Source organism: Stegodyphus dumicola, chromosome 3 (genome assembly GCF_044657685.1).
Source record: "Stegodyphus dumicola isolate Sdum_Otavi_A_Nest chromosome 3, ASM4465768v1".
Classification (NCBI taxonomy): domain Eukaryota; kingdom Metazoa; phylum Arthropoda; class Arachnida; order Araneae; family Eresidae; genus Stegodyphus; species Stegodyphus dumicola.
Window position 1 is genome coordinate 251,932,553 of NC_140770.1, and position 17,546 is coordinate 251,950,098.

General features: G+C 30.3%; 1 protein-coding gene across 7 annotated transcripts in view; it reads left to right on the forward strand.

The window, feature by feature from the left end:
* pns (DENN domain containing pinstripe) overlaps window positions 1-16,710 on the forward strand; it is a 116,768-nt gene extending 100,058 nt beyond the window's left edge. For 5 of the 7 annotated variants that reach the window (XM_035358893.2, XM_085814046.1, XM_085814045.1 and 2 more), the window contains 5 exons: window positions 3,136-3,207; window positions 3,284-3,366; window positions 8,626-8,749; window positions 12,143-12,332; window positions 14,520-16,710. In XM_035358893.2, coding sequence (XP_035214784.1) covers window positions 3,136-3,207; window positions 3,284-3,366; window positions 8,626-8,749; window positions 12,143-12,332; window positions 14,520-14,703 — 653 coding nt within the window. In that variant the 3' untranslated portion in view covers window positions 14,704-16,710. The remainder of the gene's footprint in view (window positions 1-3,135; window positions 3,208-3,283; window positions 3,367-8,625; window positions 8,750-12,142; window positions 12,333-14,519) is intronic. The other 2 variants (XR_015040440.1, XM_085814043.1) reach the window with 2 other exon arrangements.
* The last annotated feature ends 836 nt before the right edge of the window (window positions 16,711-17,546 follow it).

The following is a 17,546-nucleotide window of genomic DNA, read 5'->3' on the forward strand; positions in this document are numbered from 1 at the left end:
ATGTGCAAATGCTGCAGGAATATACAAATGTAAACTTTTCCTTATTGGAAAAAATGCACAACCTTGGAAACTTAAGGGAGTAGAGATTTTCCCTATAATCTGTTATTCAAATACAAGAGCCTGAATATCACAGATGTTGATGAATGAATTGTTTGAAAATACCAGAGGCTCAGTAACATTTGAAATTGGTTGGTTTACCAGTTAATTGAAAAATTTTATTGATTATAGATGAAAGGTTTCATTCATATTTTTCACTTGGGAATTTTAGTAAAAGATAACATCTCTGTCTAATTCTTAACTCCTTTAAGCAAAAGATGATTATGATTAGAAATAATCTAGTAAAATAGTAGGTCACTATTAGGTAAATAGTGAATAATTCAAGTTTTTATAGGATTAAAGTAAATTAATGTATAGAATAAGAAACATATAATGTTAAAATAATGGTCTCAAAATGGTGATTGAGTTGAATTAAAATAATGACCAATTCAAGTTATAGAATGAGAAGCGGTTAAATATTCATGGGATGAATAGAATGGGAAGGAAGTAAATAGCAACTAATTTAAACTTGCAGCTGATGATTAACATAACAAAACAGGTTCAAGTAATGAATAGGCTGAAAAATAAATATCCAGTGAATAAGATAGTATGTATGAAAAAAAATGTTTAAAGGTGGTGTTTTTTTTTTTATTATTATTATTATTTATTTATTTATTTATTTTGATACTTGTTAGATCAGTGTTTCTCAACTGCCAGTCCGCAAATTTGCTGGTTATTTTTATCTTCATGATTTATTTATGTGAAAAAATTGTGCCAATGGGTCAAATTACAGTGACTACCAATAAGTATTTGGACACCTGTGCAAATGACAATATCTGCGGTCCTAAGGTAGGTCACAGACTCCGCCGGTATATATCATGTAGGAAACAGCATCGGCTTTAGTCGCATGCAAGATGCCTTGCAGTTCGGAGCTCTCTGATTTCGAGAAAGGTATAATTATCGGGTATCACAAATGTGGCCGATTCTTAAGGGACATATCTAGCGATCTGAAGTACCCAAAATCGACAGTGGCCTATGTGATTAAGAAGTGGAAGGTGAGCGGTGATTGTCGGAATATGCCCCAAATCGGCAGACCAACGAAACTGGGAGATAGAGACCGACGAGTGCTGTCCAGAGAAATTTGGAAGAACCGCACCCAACCGATGGCCCTTATCGGTGAGGAATTTCAACAGGCATCCAGGAGTATTGTTTCAATGAATACCATCCATAAGGAAGCACATCTGCTTGGTTTTCATGGTCGTGCTACTGCCCATAAGCCTTTGATCACAAAGTTCAACCGCGCTGCTCGGTTAATGTGGTGCAAAGCACATCGAAATTGGACCGTAGATCAGTGGAAACGGGTTCTTTGGAGTGACGAATCAAGGTTCACTCTTTACCATTTGGATGGCAGGGTCTGGGTCTGGCATCTACCTGGAGAACGTCTCCTGCCAGAATGCATTGTGGCAACAGTCAAGTTCGGCGGAGGTGGAATTATGGTCTGGGGGTTTTTCTCCTGGTATTTGCTGGGACCCTTGGTCTCCATTCATGGTAAGCTCAACTCCGATGCCTACTGCACTATTTTGGATGACAATGTGCTTCCTATGTTGTGGCAGTTTTACGGGTTGGACCCCTGTTACTTTCAGGACGACAATGCCAGTTGTCATATTTCGATGTTAACCAAGGCTTGGTATGGTGCCAATGGAGTTCATCGAATGGACTGGCCTGCCCAGAATCCAAACCTGAACCCTATCGAGAACCTGTGGGACGAGTTGCATCGCCGAATTCACGGGTGCACTACCTGTGCAAAATCGGTGAAGGGACTTCTATGTCTTCTCCAAGCCGAGTGGAAGAAAATACCACTAGCTGTTATACAAAGACATCTATGTCTTCTCCAAGCCGAGTGGAAGAAAATACCACTAGCTGTTATACAAAGACTTCTATGCCTTCTCCAAGCCGAGTGGAAGAAAATACCACTAGCTGTTATACAAAGTATTGTGGAAAGTATGCCCCGGAGGATCCATGCTGTAATTACCTCTCATGGAGGCTCTACCAACTATTGATTTTGAATAAAGTTAGTTTTTCTTTTCTATCACAGGTGTCCAAATACTTATTGGTAGTCAGTGTATTAAACTTACCAGTCTGCGAGAATGTACCGAAATATTTTACCGGCCCTTGGAGGAAATCCAGTTGAGAAACACTGCTTTAGATCATAAATGTAGTAATAAATTACTAAAATCCCTAGAGTATAAATTTTCTTGTTCTGAGAATACCTATCCAGTAAATTTAGTTTAATGAGCTATTTCAGGAACAAGGATTACCCATAATATGTAATGTTAATATATAAAGCTTTCAAACTTATTAATTTATGTTAATCAAATTAATCTAATTCTCAAATTGAGAAAGCTGTATTTGAATTGTAGCTGTACGTATACTGTATATGAATAAAACTCTTTTTTTTTCTTTTTATTCCTTGTGAAGTCTTGAAGTAAAAACTTGTGAAGTAACAAGTGTTGACTTAGTTCCTTTGACTGCATGAATATTGCGTGTATATGAAAAGCATATACCACATTTGAGCATCTAAATTAACTTGATTAGAACTTTATTTAACACTCAAACTAAATCTTTCATAATCAGCTCCTTATTGCTTCCATGCCATAATAATAGCAACTATTCTGCATTTATAATTATTGAAAGTTATTATTTTGCTTCTAAAATATTCAGACAAAACTAACCATTCTGACAAACAAAACTAACCATTCTGACAGATTAATTTTTTGAATTTAACATCTTTCTTTCATCTAATTTATTATGTTAAATTAAAAATCCATTGAATTAGAATCTGTTAAGCTGAAATTTACTGTTAAGGAAAATTCTCTCTGCTACATAGCTTTTAATTTACTGTATATCATACACTACATGTAAATTAAAATTTTAATAAGGAAACATCAGAATAAAGTTATATAGTGTAAATAAACAAATATTGTAGTCTGTATTTTTTGTAATATTCCTGATATCATTGAATGAAAATCTTGATTCTTTTTTTGAACATAATATTTTATAAAAATTGGTGTATTATGTATCTCTTTCATTTTTCTACAGAACTAATGGAAACATGTCGCACACCCCCGCGATGCAGGTCTCCTAGCGTCCCTCGAAGACCAAGTGAGCCTAGTATGTTTCTTTCATGCATGCAACACTGGTGGTTCTATTTTTATTTGCTCTACAACCTTTTTCTTTCTTGTTTTAGAACTCACTGTGCCTGAAATACAACAGATGCTAGGGGATGCTGTTAACAACATTGTAAAGTACTATTATAAATCAGAAAAAGAAGTAAGTTTTGTAGTGTTTCATTTTTAAAACATGCATGACATTTAATTTGATTTAAGTGGTGAGTTTTATTTGGAAATTATGTAAATAATGTTGATTTAAAACATATACTGAACATTCTCAATAAAACTTTTATTTTAATGAAATGTACCAGAAAGAAGTTTTATAATAGAAATAATGATTTTAGAGAATTTTAAGAATTAACTAAGTGAATATTTCATATAATTTGAAAATTATTTAAGATTTAAATAATAATTAGTTAAATGTGTGGAATGTTTTAAAAAAATCTTAAAATCTTTCATAATTTTGAACCGGCAAGAATAACCAAAAAGAAAATGAAGAAAAATTAATATAGATTTCCCTAACTTTATAGAAATAGAGTATTCTTTGGAAACAATAAAGAATAAAGATAGCAAATTCGGTTTATTTTTTGTGTACTCAGTAATGCAAGAACATCTCCGAAATTATTATTGATGATATGAGGGATTTATCTGTAAATAATACGATGCAGATTTAAACACTAATAACATATTTATTCTACTGCAACTAAAATAATATAAGTGCCAAATGCATTAATGTTAATACAAGCATATACAGAAGCTTAATAATAATAATAGAACAAGAGGATCATGGGATATAATAAATATCATGTGATTGATGTAATTGAAGAGCATATGTCTTGGCATGTCTATGGTTACCAGAAGTAAAGTAGAAAAAATATTTATTTCTATTCAAATGCCTGATTAATTTACAACAAAACCTTTCATTAACCAAAGTGTCATAAAGCAAAGAAATGATAAATATTAATTTATATGGAAAAATTTAGATTTTTCACACATCTTTAAAAAAGCAGTTTTCAAGGTCATGCTCCAATGTTCTGAAAACTAAAAATACTAGTAAAAGAACTAACATTGTAAATATATAAGCAATGTAGAGAGAAAAAACTTGTATATTAGTAAATACAACATAATATGTAATTTTTTTTCATGTTCTAGAAATTAGAAAAAGAGCAAACATACTGTAAGCTATAAATCTTATTGTACATTTAACCATCACAGGTTCAATTGTGTAAAATACAAGGCTTGTGTAGTAGAGAGCAGTCAGAGGTTGCAAATGGATTTGTTTTCATCATTTGTGGCCCTAACATTACTGTGTCTATAATGGCTACTTGACCCATTGTTGAATGCTGAAATTTATTTTGCTCTTTCTGATGTGAAAGGTTTGAAATAAGATAGATACTTAGTTGCATACTGTATTTTTTCAACCGCATAGTTTTTTGCAGGAAATTAAAACAGTTTTACAAAAACTGCTTCAGATAGCTGCTTTAAATTTTACCTGTGAGTAAGATATTCCAGAGAAACAAGCATCTCATGCCCTGAGTATTTATTGTCATGGCAATTTATCTTTGAGTTATTTAGAACCACAATTTTGTTATTTAACAGATAAATATCTAAATACTTCCATTCCAAGCTGTAAGTCTCCCTCCCCCTAAAGAAAAGAACTCAATTATTTTCTGACCATTTCTGAGTTTTATAAATTTATTTATTTTTAAGGTAATATATGAAAATGTTCTCAGGTTAATTTAGTGTCCAGGTTATTACTATTTAGCAATATTTTCTATACTTGTTAAGTGCTTGATACTAGTAAAACAAGAAAAATTTAGTAAAGAGAAGTTCTTTCTGATTTTAAGTGTATATATGAATATTAATTAGTATAATTGTATAATTTCTACACGTATAGAAAATAAAACTTTTAAAAATGTGTAGGAAAATTTTTTTTAATATTTGAAAAAAAACATGTTTTTTGTTTTTATCTTTCAATAATTTTCAGTATTTAGTTGTTTTCGAACTTATATTAGAATTGAATAATATGTTGCAAAGAAACTGAAGCTAGCACTTTATTTTCTTGAATTATATTAATACTAGAATTATGGATAACGGCATGCATGTGTTTCCACTATCCATTTCAACTGAATTGGTTTACGAGTGTATCTTAATACATAAGGGAAGAAATTTTTACTTTCAGGCTTATTTTCTGCTTTTAATTGCATTTATAATTCGCCCTTATCTTCAGTTCCTCAAAGATTTTTTTGTAGATGAACACTATGAGTGAATGCTGTTTAGAATAATAGTATTATATTAACTATGTTAACCATGTGGCCAAAACATCTATCTATTGTAATTTTCCCTTATGTATTAAGATACACTCATAAACCAATTCAGTTAATATGGGTGGTAGAAACACATGCATATGCCATTTATCGATAATTCTTGTATTAATAGAATTCAAGAAAATAAACTGCTAGCCTCAGTTTTTTTGCAATACATTATACAATTCTGATGTAAGTTCAAAAACAATCAAATATTGAAAATTATTGAAAGCTAAAAACAAAAAACTTTTTTTTTTCTATTTTCCATATGTGTAGAAATTATAAAATACTAATTAATATAATGATATGAAATAATTTTACTTCAAGACCTTTTAAAAATCTTCAGGGCTTTAACTATTTCTTTATTGTTTAATTATATAAATTTATTTTAAAAATAACAATGAATTTTTCATTAAAAAAAAACCTCCCATAGGAAAGTTGTTAGAGTCTCATTTTTATTCCTAGTACATCTTAATTTGCACAGTAAGACATTAAAGGGAAAGATTCTTGAAAAACATTTCTTAGACTTATTGTTGTACAGTATTGGTAAAGGATTCTGTTTGATGGTAGAGTTAGTTATGTTAAGTTTTAAGAGATCTTTGCTTACATATATTTCATTAAAGATTGAAAGTATATTATAGATTTGGTGGACTGATTAAGTATACTTTGATAATGCTCCTAGTAACATAGATAATTGTAATGTGACTGCTGGACATGCATGGGATTTAATAACAAAAGAAGAAGAATGTAAATTGTGTGTTAGTAATGAAGATTTGAAAGGCAGAAAGGCTTTTCTGATTCATATATCTGATGCAATAATATCTCTTAAATTTCTAAACAATCTGAAGCAGACATTATATATTTTCCCTTATTTTGCAGCAGATAAAGTATGATTTTCATTGCATGGAAGATTGACTAGCTACTCTTGGAAGTTATTTTTTAGTTTTCAAGATGATTTTAATGCACTGGAGTTTTGCAAACTCTAGTTGACATAGAGCGTAATGAGTTACTGAAAATGTTGAATTTTATGGAATAAATGGTGGGTTATTCACAACTCATAATATTTTTCTGTATATTACTCTAATTAAAGTTGTAGCACAATACAGGACACAGAAAAGTACAACATTTCCTAAAATAATTGTAAAAAGTTAAAAGGAATGGACATAGAAAGCTGAATGACTAGTAGCTCTTGGCAGAAAAAAAAAAAAAAAAAAAAAGGCTCATCATACTAGTGCAGCTTCATCACATAGGCAGTGGAGAAATAGATCCTCCAAGTAACGAGGCATTCTTTTAGCAGCTTTTAGTTCTTCATATGTCACCTTTTTAACTTCTAATTCTGTTGTCTTCCATCTCTTCATCTTCTAATTCACCTTTGTTTTTATATTCATTCTCTTCCAGTAGTGCAACTATTTTACCAACTCCTAAAACTTCCCAGTTTTATCCTGCCCCATTCATTCTCCAATATTACCATTAGTAACTTCTTTGCAGCCTGGAATTTTCTTCAATAAGTCCACCATCTTGAAACTCCTAAATGGTCCAGCAGTTTTTTTCATAGAACTAAGGCTGATGTGCTAAAATTTATTTCATGATTTAGATATTCATTCTGCTACATCCAACATCTCTTTTCTTCAAGTTATCAATCATTCCACATCCTTCCTCCATGGCTAGTTTATTGATCATTCCACACCTTTCATCCATGACTAGTTTTTCTATCATTCCACACTCTTAATCCATGGCTAAAGCAAGAGAATGAAAGAAGTGTATATTTGTATCTCTTTTTCATGTTTCTAAAATACTGTGGTCCATTGGTTGACATACTGAAGTTGTATTAGTAGGGAGAAACATAGCTGTTATGTCTATGTTTTGTAACTGTTCCACATCAGGATTACCTCAGGCTTTTAGTTCAAGCTTTTAGTCAAGAATGAGAATAGCTGTCTGTAGCAGGTTTATCAGCTTAGAATTTTTTACCTAACAACTGCTGATAAAACCAGTGTTAAAGAATGGCTGCCATGCTTTTGACTGATTCCAGTACCTAACAGATTATGGAAGATGTCAAACCTATCAGTGTACTTTTTTACATTTTTAAATGCCCAGGGATTTTTCCATTTGCTTATGAAACCTAGTTTGAGCTTATGGCTGCCTGTCGCATTGTTACATGCCAAGATTGTAATTTTACTAATTAATTATGTAGCCTGGGGCAGTGTTATTAGATCATACACTTTTGTGAAATTTTTGCTACTCTATCATATTCTTAAATTTATTTGTTAAATGAATTTTCAGCATTTGTTTGAAAAGGAAAAAGATGCAGTGGGTGGCTTCTTATGAAACTTAAGCCCCTTAAATGATGAGCAGAATTAGTATTTTTACTTACTACCAAAAAAAAAAAAAAAAAATTTTTTTTATTTCATAAACTATTTAATAATGAAGTGTTATCACAGCACAAAGTTATGCAATGATGCTACTCTTTGTGATTTAAAATTTTTTTAATATATCATAAAATGCTTATATGTTAAAATAACGTATCTACTAAAATTATAATAAATAGATAAAAAATTATGTAGGCTTGAATAGAATTTGGCAATCCTGAAGTCATGAAGCAGATGCAAACAGTTTTCAGCACCATTCACTGGTGTTTTCATGTGTTTGATTGATTGCTTTGTTTAATCTTTAAAGTTTGCCAATAAGCAATGCAACTGAAGGGTATTTTCGAGAATCGCTTCAACCAAAACCAAACATGAAATAGAATGCATTTGGAACTTCTAGGCTTGATACTTAGAATGAAAATATCATTGAAGGAAAATAAATCTGTGCTTACTTTGTACCCTCAACACCCATGCATGATGTTATTTTCCAGCACACACACACACACACACACACAGAAGAAAAAGCATTTTCAATGCAAAATATAACTTTAATTCTCCCTCAGCATTTAATGAAATCTGATGCATAATATGGTGATTTCTTATCAATCCTTTTTTTTATATTAAATATGTCTCTGATAGTTTGATTTTAGGTGCTTGTTTTTGTATTAAGAGATCATTCAAGAATTTATTCTGTTATACATGTATGTCTAGTAAGAAATGGTGCAAATGTGAACACTTCTGTTTTTATAGAGAGGAAGCTTGACAATTTTACTTTGTGGTGAGCTTGGATTAGTCTACTGTTTGGAGCAGGTTTTTTTATATGGGTTCAAAGCAACACGCTTTTTCAGGCATGTGTATTTGTGGGATTTTTTTGGTATGTATTTGCATTATTTTTTAAGTTTCATGTGACATATAAATAAAACTTGTGAATTCTGTTGGCAAAATAAATTAATGAAATTTCAGATTTATAATTTTTTTAGATTGAATTTTAATATTTTGTTTTAAAATTACCTGTTTTGAAAATTCTGATTTAACATTTAGAGAAGGATGCTAATTCCTCTCCTCCTTTCCTTGTTCATAGATTCTTTAATGTCATATTATGCACTAAATAGTTTCCTTTGAAATAAATGTCTTCCAAAAAAGCAACCCAAAACAAATAGCAACTTTGTGTGGTATAACCAATTACTGTTCAAAATGCATGTCCCATTATCCCATTTATTTGTTTTGTCACATAAACTTATAGAAAGTATGCTGTTTTGAACATTCAAAATTTACTTATTTTTCTTAGATTAAAATTGTATTGTTATAAAGTGATTATTATTCAGATTTTAAAGTTGATATTAAAATACTTCAGTATTTGTAAATGTATTAATAAAAGAAAAAAATCTTACCTTCCCTTCTTTCTTAAATTTGCAGTTGATTAAGTTCACTCTTCAAAGTAATTCTTAAAACATGTATATCAGATACCCATTTGTGGAGTTCATTAAAGAGTGCTGAGATTAATATCTTTAAGTGTGCGACATAAAACCAAGAGGTAAAATTTATTTGTTAAATGAATTTTCACCATTTGTTTGAAAAGGAAAAAGATGCAGTGGGTGGCTTCTTATGGAACTTAAGCCCCTTAAATGATGAGCAGAATTAGTATTTTTATTTACTACCAATTTTTTTTTTATTTCATAAATTATTTAATAGTGAAGTGTTATCACAACAAAGTTATGCAGTGATGTATTCTATGTGTTTAGGCAAATCAGCTATATAAAGCATGTAGCATATGACATCGGGTTTAGCAAGACTTTGCTAGAAGAAGGGAAAGAGTGAAAAATGACTTACATAAAGGTAGACCTTTAAAATACAATACAGGGATGATATTTCTGGCACTTTTAGGGACATATTAAAGCAATATAGGCACTTCTGAAGAACCTTTCAAGAAGTGGCTTTTCAGAAATGAGTGCAGTGCTAAATAATGTAATTGTGTATGGAGGAGGATACTTGTACAGCAACATGTGTGAGTAATGTGAATTAAATGCTGTTTGTCAATACTGTTCCAGTGTTCAGAAAGCTTGTGGGGAATCCTCATAAGGTAGTTAATTCTGTTTGAAATGATAAAACACACTGTCATTTAATCACCTCTGAAATAACATCAGTTTAAACACATACATTTACTGTCTGACTTTTCTGAAAACTTTAGAAAAATTATTTAGTATCAGTCACGGACTGACTATCTCATCATTTTGCATAGCTTAAATAGTCTTAAATGCAGAATAAAAAAATGAGAAGCATGATGAATAAAATAGTTGTAGCTAGACATGTATCTGTGAGAAAATACAAGCTATTGAGAAAACATCAGCTTCTTTGCTCAGATGCCCTTTACTCAGAATGTGACATCATATCATATAATTAAAAGGTGCTTCGATTCTTTTTGCACAGGGACACAAACTGTATTGTCTCAGAGAATGTGACATCATACTTCTCTTCTATTACACTAGTTCTGTCTGCAGCCAAATTTAAGTATTGCAAGTTTTACACAGGGAATATGTTTTTTTGAGCAGAAGGCTATTATTCTGTCCTATTACTCTCTTATCAACCCTTGTAGATGAATATGCCTGTAAATATCCTTAAAATTGTCCTGTCTGCTCATATAATTTGAAATTTTGCATTGAAAAAGCATTTATTTTGAATAGTTATTTGCTCAAAAGATATGTGGTGAACATAATAGAATTTAGTATTTAAGAAAGTGAACATGAATGTGTAGGTCTCTATTTCTTTTTGTGCTTACAAATCATTTATTTCCGGACTTTTTTATTAATAATGTATAGAATTGAACTGCTTTATATTTTTTGGAAGAGCATATTCAGTTTTATGTTTAAATATTGCTTCATGCAACTTTCTATAAATTTCTTTACTCCTAAAATTGCTAAAGAAAAATGTAAAGGAAATCAGACTAGAGTAAAAAAATTATTAATTAATAAAGTATTGAACTTTCCAATTTGGAATACTGTTTTTAAAAAACTTCTGATTAATTCAAATTCCACTTACTAATTTTTTCTTTATATTTTCCTCTGTAAGTTAATAATAAATAAAATGCAGATTTTCCCAAATTATGTAACTTCAACAGAATTGAAAATCCTTTATAAATTTTCCGTGGTATTAAAGTGTGTGCTAGACCCTATTTATAATATGTATATGGGGTTCAAGTACATATAATTGTGCATGCATGTGTGCTTGGTATGAGAGAGAGAGAGAAAAATGTTTTCAAAATTTGCTCATTAAATTACAATTAATTCTGATCAAAGTTTAAAACTAAGTAACCACATAGAAATTATTTAATTCTTTAAAATTATGGTTATCTCTTCCCTCTCTTTTTTAAAAATATTTTGAATAAATCTTTTTGAGATGTTAAGTATTTTCTGTTTGCAGATTTTAATTCTTCAAAATTATGATTTTATCTCTCTCTTTCTTATATATATATATATATATATATTGAATAAATTTTTTGAGATGTTAAGTATTTTCTGTTTGCTGATTTTCTGTTTTGGCAAAATAGAAAGCGTATTTACAGTAGTTATTACTGTGTGACAGTAGTTTTTGTTTCAAACTTTTTGCTTTAGCAATTCAGTGAAATAAATGTTCAGCAATGTCTTGAATAATTTTATTTATTAAATAAGTACATGAGTGGCCATGTAGTGCTAATTTATGGTGAAATAGTATAGTAACAGAACTTTTTCTGCAAACCAAAATGAAATTGCTCTTTTCTTTTAATTTTTTTTAATAGTAAATTTTTTGAAGTGTCAGATTGTAGTCTTAATATAAATCAAAACTATAGTATTTTATAATATGGCAAAAATATCCTTTGCTCTAATTTAGTTTAAATACCATGCTGAATAGCAATGTGAAAATGAAAACCTAAATGCAAGTGAAAGAACTTCATTGCACGAAATTCATTCTAACCCAGATATTATCATTTCAAAGGCTGACAAAGGTGGCCAGATAGTCATCATGGACAAAAACACTTACATTGATGGTGTCACTAAACTCTTAAATGAAGGACCATATATTCCGATCCCAAAAGACCCTTCACCTTCGGACCTCTCAAAAATAAAAACTGAGATCAAATCTTCACAAATCCTTCTGACCCATTCTTTGTTCTATTAGAATAACATTTAATGATTAAGAAATGCATTGTCCATTTCAGTGTAATAAATATGGGACAACTATTTTTATTACATCTAATCTTATTGTTCTATTTCAAATCTTGTTTTCTTTTTAGTGAAAGTTAAAACATATTTTGAGGCTCTATTGCAAGAAGATAGTGGAACAAACAGCCCAGTGCCAAGAGAAACTTTAGAACATGTGATGGTTATGGGTTCTTACTGCAATCTAGTTGATAAAATTGACAATGCATCTTGTTCTGTGGGAAAAGATGGCAAATTTCAGTTATTTATATGTTTTGCTGCCAGGTATGTATATCTTTCTCTTTTTCTCTCTTAAGCACCATCTACACAAGGAAACATATCTCCAAATAAGTATCTCTGGCTGGGAATCATGATCATTGAGCATGATGGGATACATTGTCAGGGACAGCCAATGAAATTGTGCATGAAAATCACATGCCCAAAAAGCTGTGGTTGCTACTTCCAGGTTTAGCTTACCAAATAATATATTACATGAATCATATGGAGTTCTTGTTATCATCTTAATGAACTTAAATTGTATGTGACGTGATATTTCTTTTGGATCGCGGTTGCCAATTGATTTCTTTATAGATGGAATGTTTTTTAACCTTTGCTAAACTAATTTTCTGTTTTGTTAGCTGTAGAGTGAGGTCTCTTTGTATCTCATTTGTTAGCATTAACAAAATCTGCTGGAATATTTTTACCTGTATAAAGGCATTATGTTGTTATGTTCCAAGAAGTCTAACAAACAAGAAAAGCTTAATTTATTGTCTTTTTGCATTTAATTGTATTTCCAATTTTCTACTGGTAATGATTTTTCAACTTTTGCGTCAAGTTCAACGAGCTCAGTTTTTTGACACATATACCAAAGTGTTCAAATTTTCTGTGAGCCAGCAAATTGCGACTTCGAATCCAACTGGGCTATTTTGGGATTTTTTTACACTGAAAATAAATGTTTTCTTGTTTTATTAATTGTATAATTAACAGAATTCTTTTAATATAAAAATAAAATTTTTACATGTAACATATAATTTTATGTTTTTTTTATTATTATACATAAAATGTTATTATTTACATTATTTTATTACATATAAAATTTTATATCAGTTAATTAGTTACGTAATAATTTTAATTTTATAAACATATTATATTTTTACACATATTTTTAAAGTCCCTCCTCTTTCACTCTTTTCTTTAATGTTTCACAATATCTCTCGCTATCACCACATTCGAGGTAATCCGCACCTTCCCTGTCCAGAAAACGGTTGCCATGATCTTTCTTGATGACAATATTTGCACAATTTCCTTGGTTTTCTGGGAGAACTTGTGTGGCTCTACTCTTTAGACTTGTTTTGTCTCACAAGTCACAAACTTTACCCAAGTCTCATCTCTTGTTGCGACACAATTAAAAAGTGATTCACCATGTTTGTGGTACATTTCGAGAAATGTCAAAGCTGCTTTTTGTGGTCATCTGATGAGTTTCGGTACCCATCTGGCACAAAACTTTTGATAGCCTAGATCTTGCGTCACAAGACCAAACAACAGAGTTTTTGAAATTTGAGGAAACTGTAGAATCTTTTCATCGATTTTCTCTACCAGTTCAGCATTAACAATGCTCTGCTGGGCACTTTGCACTTCCTTGTGAAATTGTGCAGCAATTTTTAAATATGATGCACCATTGTCTCACTTCGACTTCTCATTACCTCTCTTCCATACACTGTACAAAATTACTGATAAATTTCAACTGGTCTCAGTTTTTTGTGACGAAACATCTAATCATTGATACCACTTCACAATTGGTGGGATTTTCTATTGCCACACACATTTTAAATATTCACAGTGAACAAAGCAGAGACAACACTTATTACCAACAATTACTGCCGAATGCATAAGGATTCAGTAGACACTTCGACACCAAAATTGGATGGACTCTGTACCATGACACTTCCAGTCTTCTAACCATTTTCTGTGTGCGAAAGAATTATTAAATCTTTTTCTGGAATGAAAAAATTTTAGTGCAGCAGTAGATCTTGTCATGTTCCAACCAAATTTTTTATTCCCTGATTCCTCTTACCAAAATTGTTCTCTGAGGTTAATGTTCTAAGAGAATTCAAGCTATCTAAAATAGTGTAATGGTCAGTACCAAATAGATACCAAAAGGAGCATTCTCCCAGTGCTTCAAGAAATACAAGAGGTACTAGCAAATGTATATGTTCCATAAAATGTTCTTTTAAATGTGACTAGATAATAATTTTTTACATTTCAAGTATTAACTACACATATTTTCCACTTTTTTTTAATATATATATATATATATATATATATATATATACGTGAGGGTATATTCTTGTTAGAGAGAAAATTCATGAGAGTTTTCTTCCACACTGTTTAATCATAGATACAAATTGCTTACTTCTGTGTAAAATATTTATTAATTTATTTATAATAAAATCATTTTTATGTATACTATAGGGAGCACCTGCTGCATCGCATGTTGCTACATATTGCATCCACCCCGGTCACCTCTAGCATGTACGAAGAGCAATCCTTTCTTCGTGATCCCAACCTTGTCACATTTTTGGTACAAATTCTTGAGTCTTTGTCTGAATTCACAATTACATTAGAAGCATCACTTACTAAAGGCATTGAAAGTTGAATTAGTCCAAACCAGCATGCCTGGAAGTCCACAACATGCTCATCAGCATCCATTTTGTGTTCTTGATGCATTTGCTCATTATGTAGAATACAAGTCATCTTCCAAATGCATTTTAATGATGTTTTTTAAACTAGTGTTTTGTACCAAATACTTGAGTGAATGGGAAAATGTGAGTATAATGAAAATAACTATATATTAAGGCTTGCTACATCTATTTTTCAATTATATTTATCAATCAATTAGATCTATTAGTTTTCCAAGAAATTTAAAACTCTGCAGTTTTAGTTTTTAGAAGTGTATTTCACACCATTCCTCCCTTTTTTTTAATAATAAAAGTGTATTAGACATTAAAGCAAAGTTTTAGATAGTTATCCTTTTTTGAGTATAATATACATATTAACAAAAATGCTATAAATGCTTGATTTGGAAATATTTATGAATTTGTAATATTTGTATGAATGCATATTTTATTAAAAATTAAAATGCAGTATATTCCAGGTTTTTAGAAATAGAGGAAAATATGTGAGATGACAAATGTAATCTCTTACTTAGTTTTTATCTTGTATTCTTATTTTTGACACCTTTATTTTTTCATCTTTTCTAGTTCTTGAGAATAAGGTGTAAAAAAAGTAATTTCCTTCATCACCTGATTGAAAACTTTCCGTCCTTAATTTATCTGTACACAGAGTGTATAGTTATGTACAAAATTTATACAAGATCTGACTCTATCTTAATTTATTAAATATGTTATGCATACTGCAGTTTTTTCAGAAGCAAGTGTACTGATATCAAATATATTCAATAAAACTATCACAACCCTGTGTCTAATGTGTGTCTGACAATATATATTATGAAGCCATTATTATCTCCTTTAGTAAACATTACCACTGGTGATGTTTAATTTATTTCATAATGCTTTTGGTTGTATAATAGAAACTTTATTATCCTATTAGTACAAGTTTGTATGTATTTTTGTATTATATGTTTATGTATGTATATAAGTAATTTTTTGTTGTGAATTGATGTTTTAAATATCTTAAAGTACCTTTTTAAATAAACTACATTTTGATGCCTATATCTCACTAAATGATGTACAATACATTAATCAAATTGCTAAAATTTGTTGAAGTTTTTTGAATGAGTTCTTTATTATTTACATGACTTATCACTAACTGATGTAATTATAAAAACATTAAGGTGATTTGTAACATTTGGTGAAATATGTCAAAATTATAAAATATTATCTTAAAAGTTCCACTCATATCTCTGTATCAGAAAAAATGTGTATTATATTTTCATATGTTAATTATTATCCTTCCAAAAACAACTCTTTGCATTTTGATTGACAGTTCTGTTATATTTGAGTATCGTATGAATCTATAAAAACTGTGCGTTAGTTTAAGTATTCAAATGTTCTTAGCTTTTTTAACTGACTGAACCCCTTCCCCTAATAAATGTGAAATTTCCTTCTTAAATTATATTTCTGGTTTTTTACATTTCCTATCAATAATAAATGTTAACTTTGTGAATAATCTTTAAATATCATAATTTTAAATTTCTTGGATTTGTATGATATTGATTAATAATGTATAAATGCTTACTATAAATTTATATGGCATTGAGTAGTAAAATTTAATGTATTCTGATTATCAAGCACAGTAATGTCAAACCCTTCAAAATCACAAAATTATTTTCTCTCTGTATAAAAATTTCAAAAAAGTATCCTAATATCTTTGTGCCGCTGCAAATTCTGTCATTTCTAAAACTATTTCCCGGCTGGATAATCTTGTTTCTGTTATACTCAAAAGGAAATATTGTGATATGTAATACATGTGCATATGTATTTGTGTTGAGATGTAATATATTGTATTTGACATTATGTAAAATACTACTACTTAAGTTAGCCTTTGTTATTCACATGTAAAAACACTGTATATAAGGAATGTTTAGTTTAATTAAATTTCTTTTATAAACCAGACAAAATAAAATTGTAAATTTATTTATAAACTTGTTGTGCTTTATTTATTAGCCATTTGAAATGTTCTTAAGGCATTATGTTAAAATTATATTTCAATCTTATTCTGTTTTAAAATATTAGATGAAGTTAATATTTAAAGAAAATTTGTACATATTGGCATTCTTGAAGTTCTTGTATTTCTCAATTTTTATATACTCTTGTGCTCAGAAACCTTGTGGAAAAGTGATGTTAAAGGCATAAAACTTGCAATACTTTAATTTCACTGCCAAACAGCATTAACCCCTTCCCTTGCCATTTACCTCGGCAAAACTTGGGCCCAAGTATTATGGGTCAATGTGTGGTAAACAAGCCAGATTGATGCTTGAGAACAGTCACAATACGAGCCGAAATGTAAATGCCTGTGTTATAGTATAGTCAGTTTTGCATGATACTGCTGGCATGGAAGTAAACTTTAATCCTTCTGCCTTTCATAGATGTTAATGTTCACGAGCCCGGCTCATGATGTTTATGTTTGGCCCAGCTTTCTTTTCACGAACCTGGCTTGTGATGTTTATGTTTGGCCCGGCTTTCTGTTCATGAGCTTGGCTCATGATGCTTATGTTCGGGACAAATATCCTTCATGAGTCAAACTCATTAAAGCACGGGAAATGGTTAACATACTCTTTACAAAAAAAAAAAAAAAAAAAATGTATGAAGTGGTTTCATTCAAAACACCCACCAGCAGCCAAATGGTAAAACTGCTAATCATTGATAGTTCAGCAAGCTTCAAGTCTGGGCAAGTCTTCAAGGAAATTTCTGTGGTTTACCCTATATGTAATACAAGTTACTTTCCTGTAAGAAAGTCATATCGTAAAGCTATTCTCCC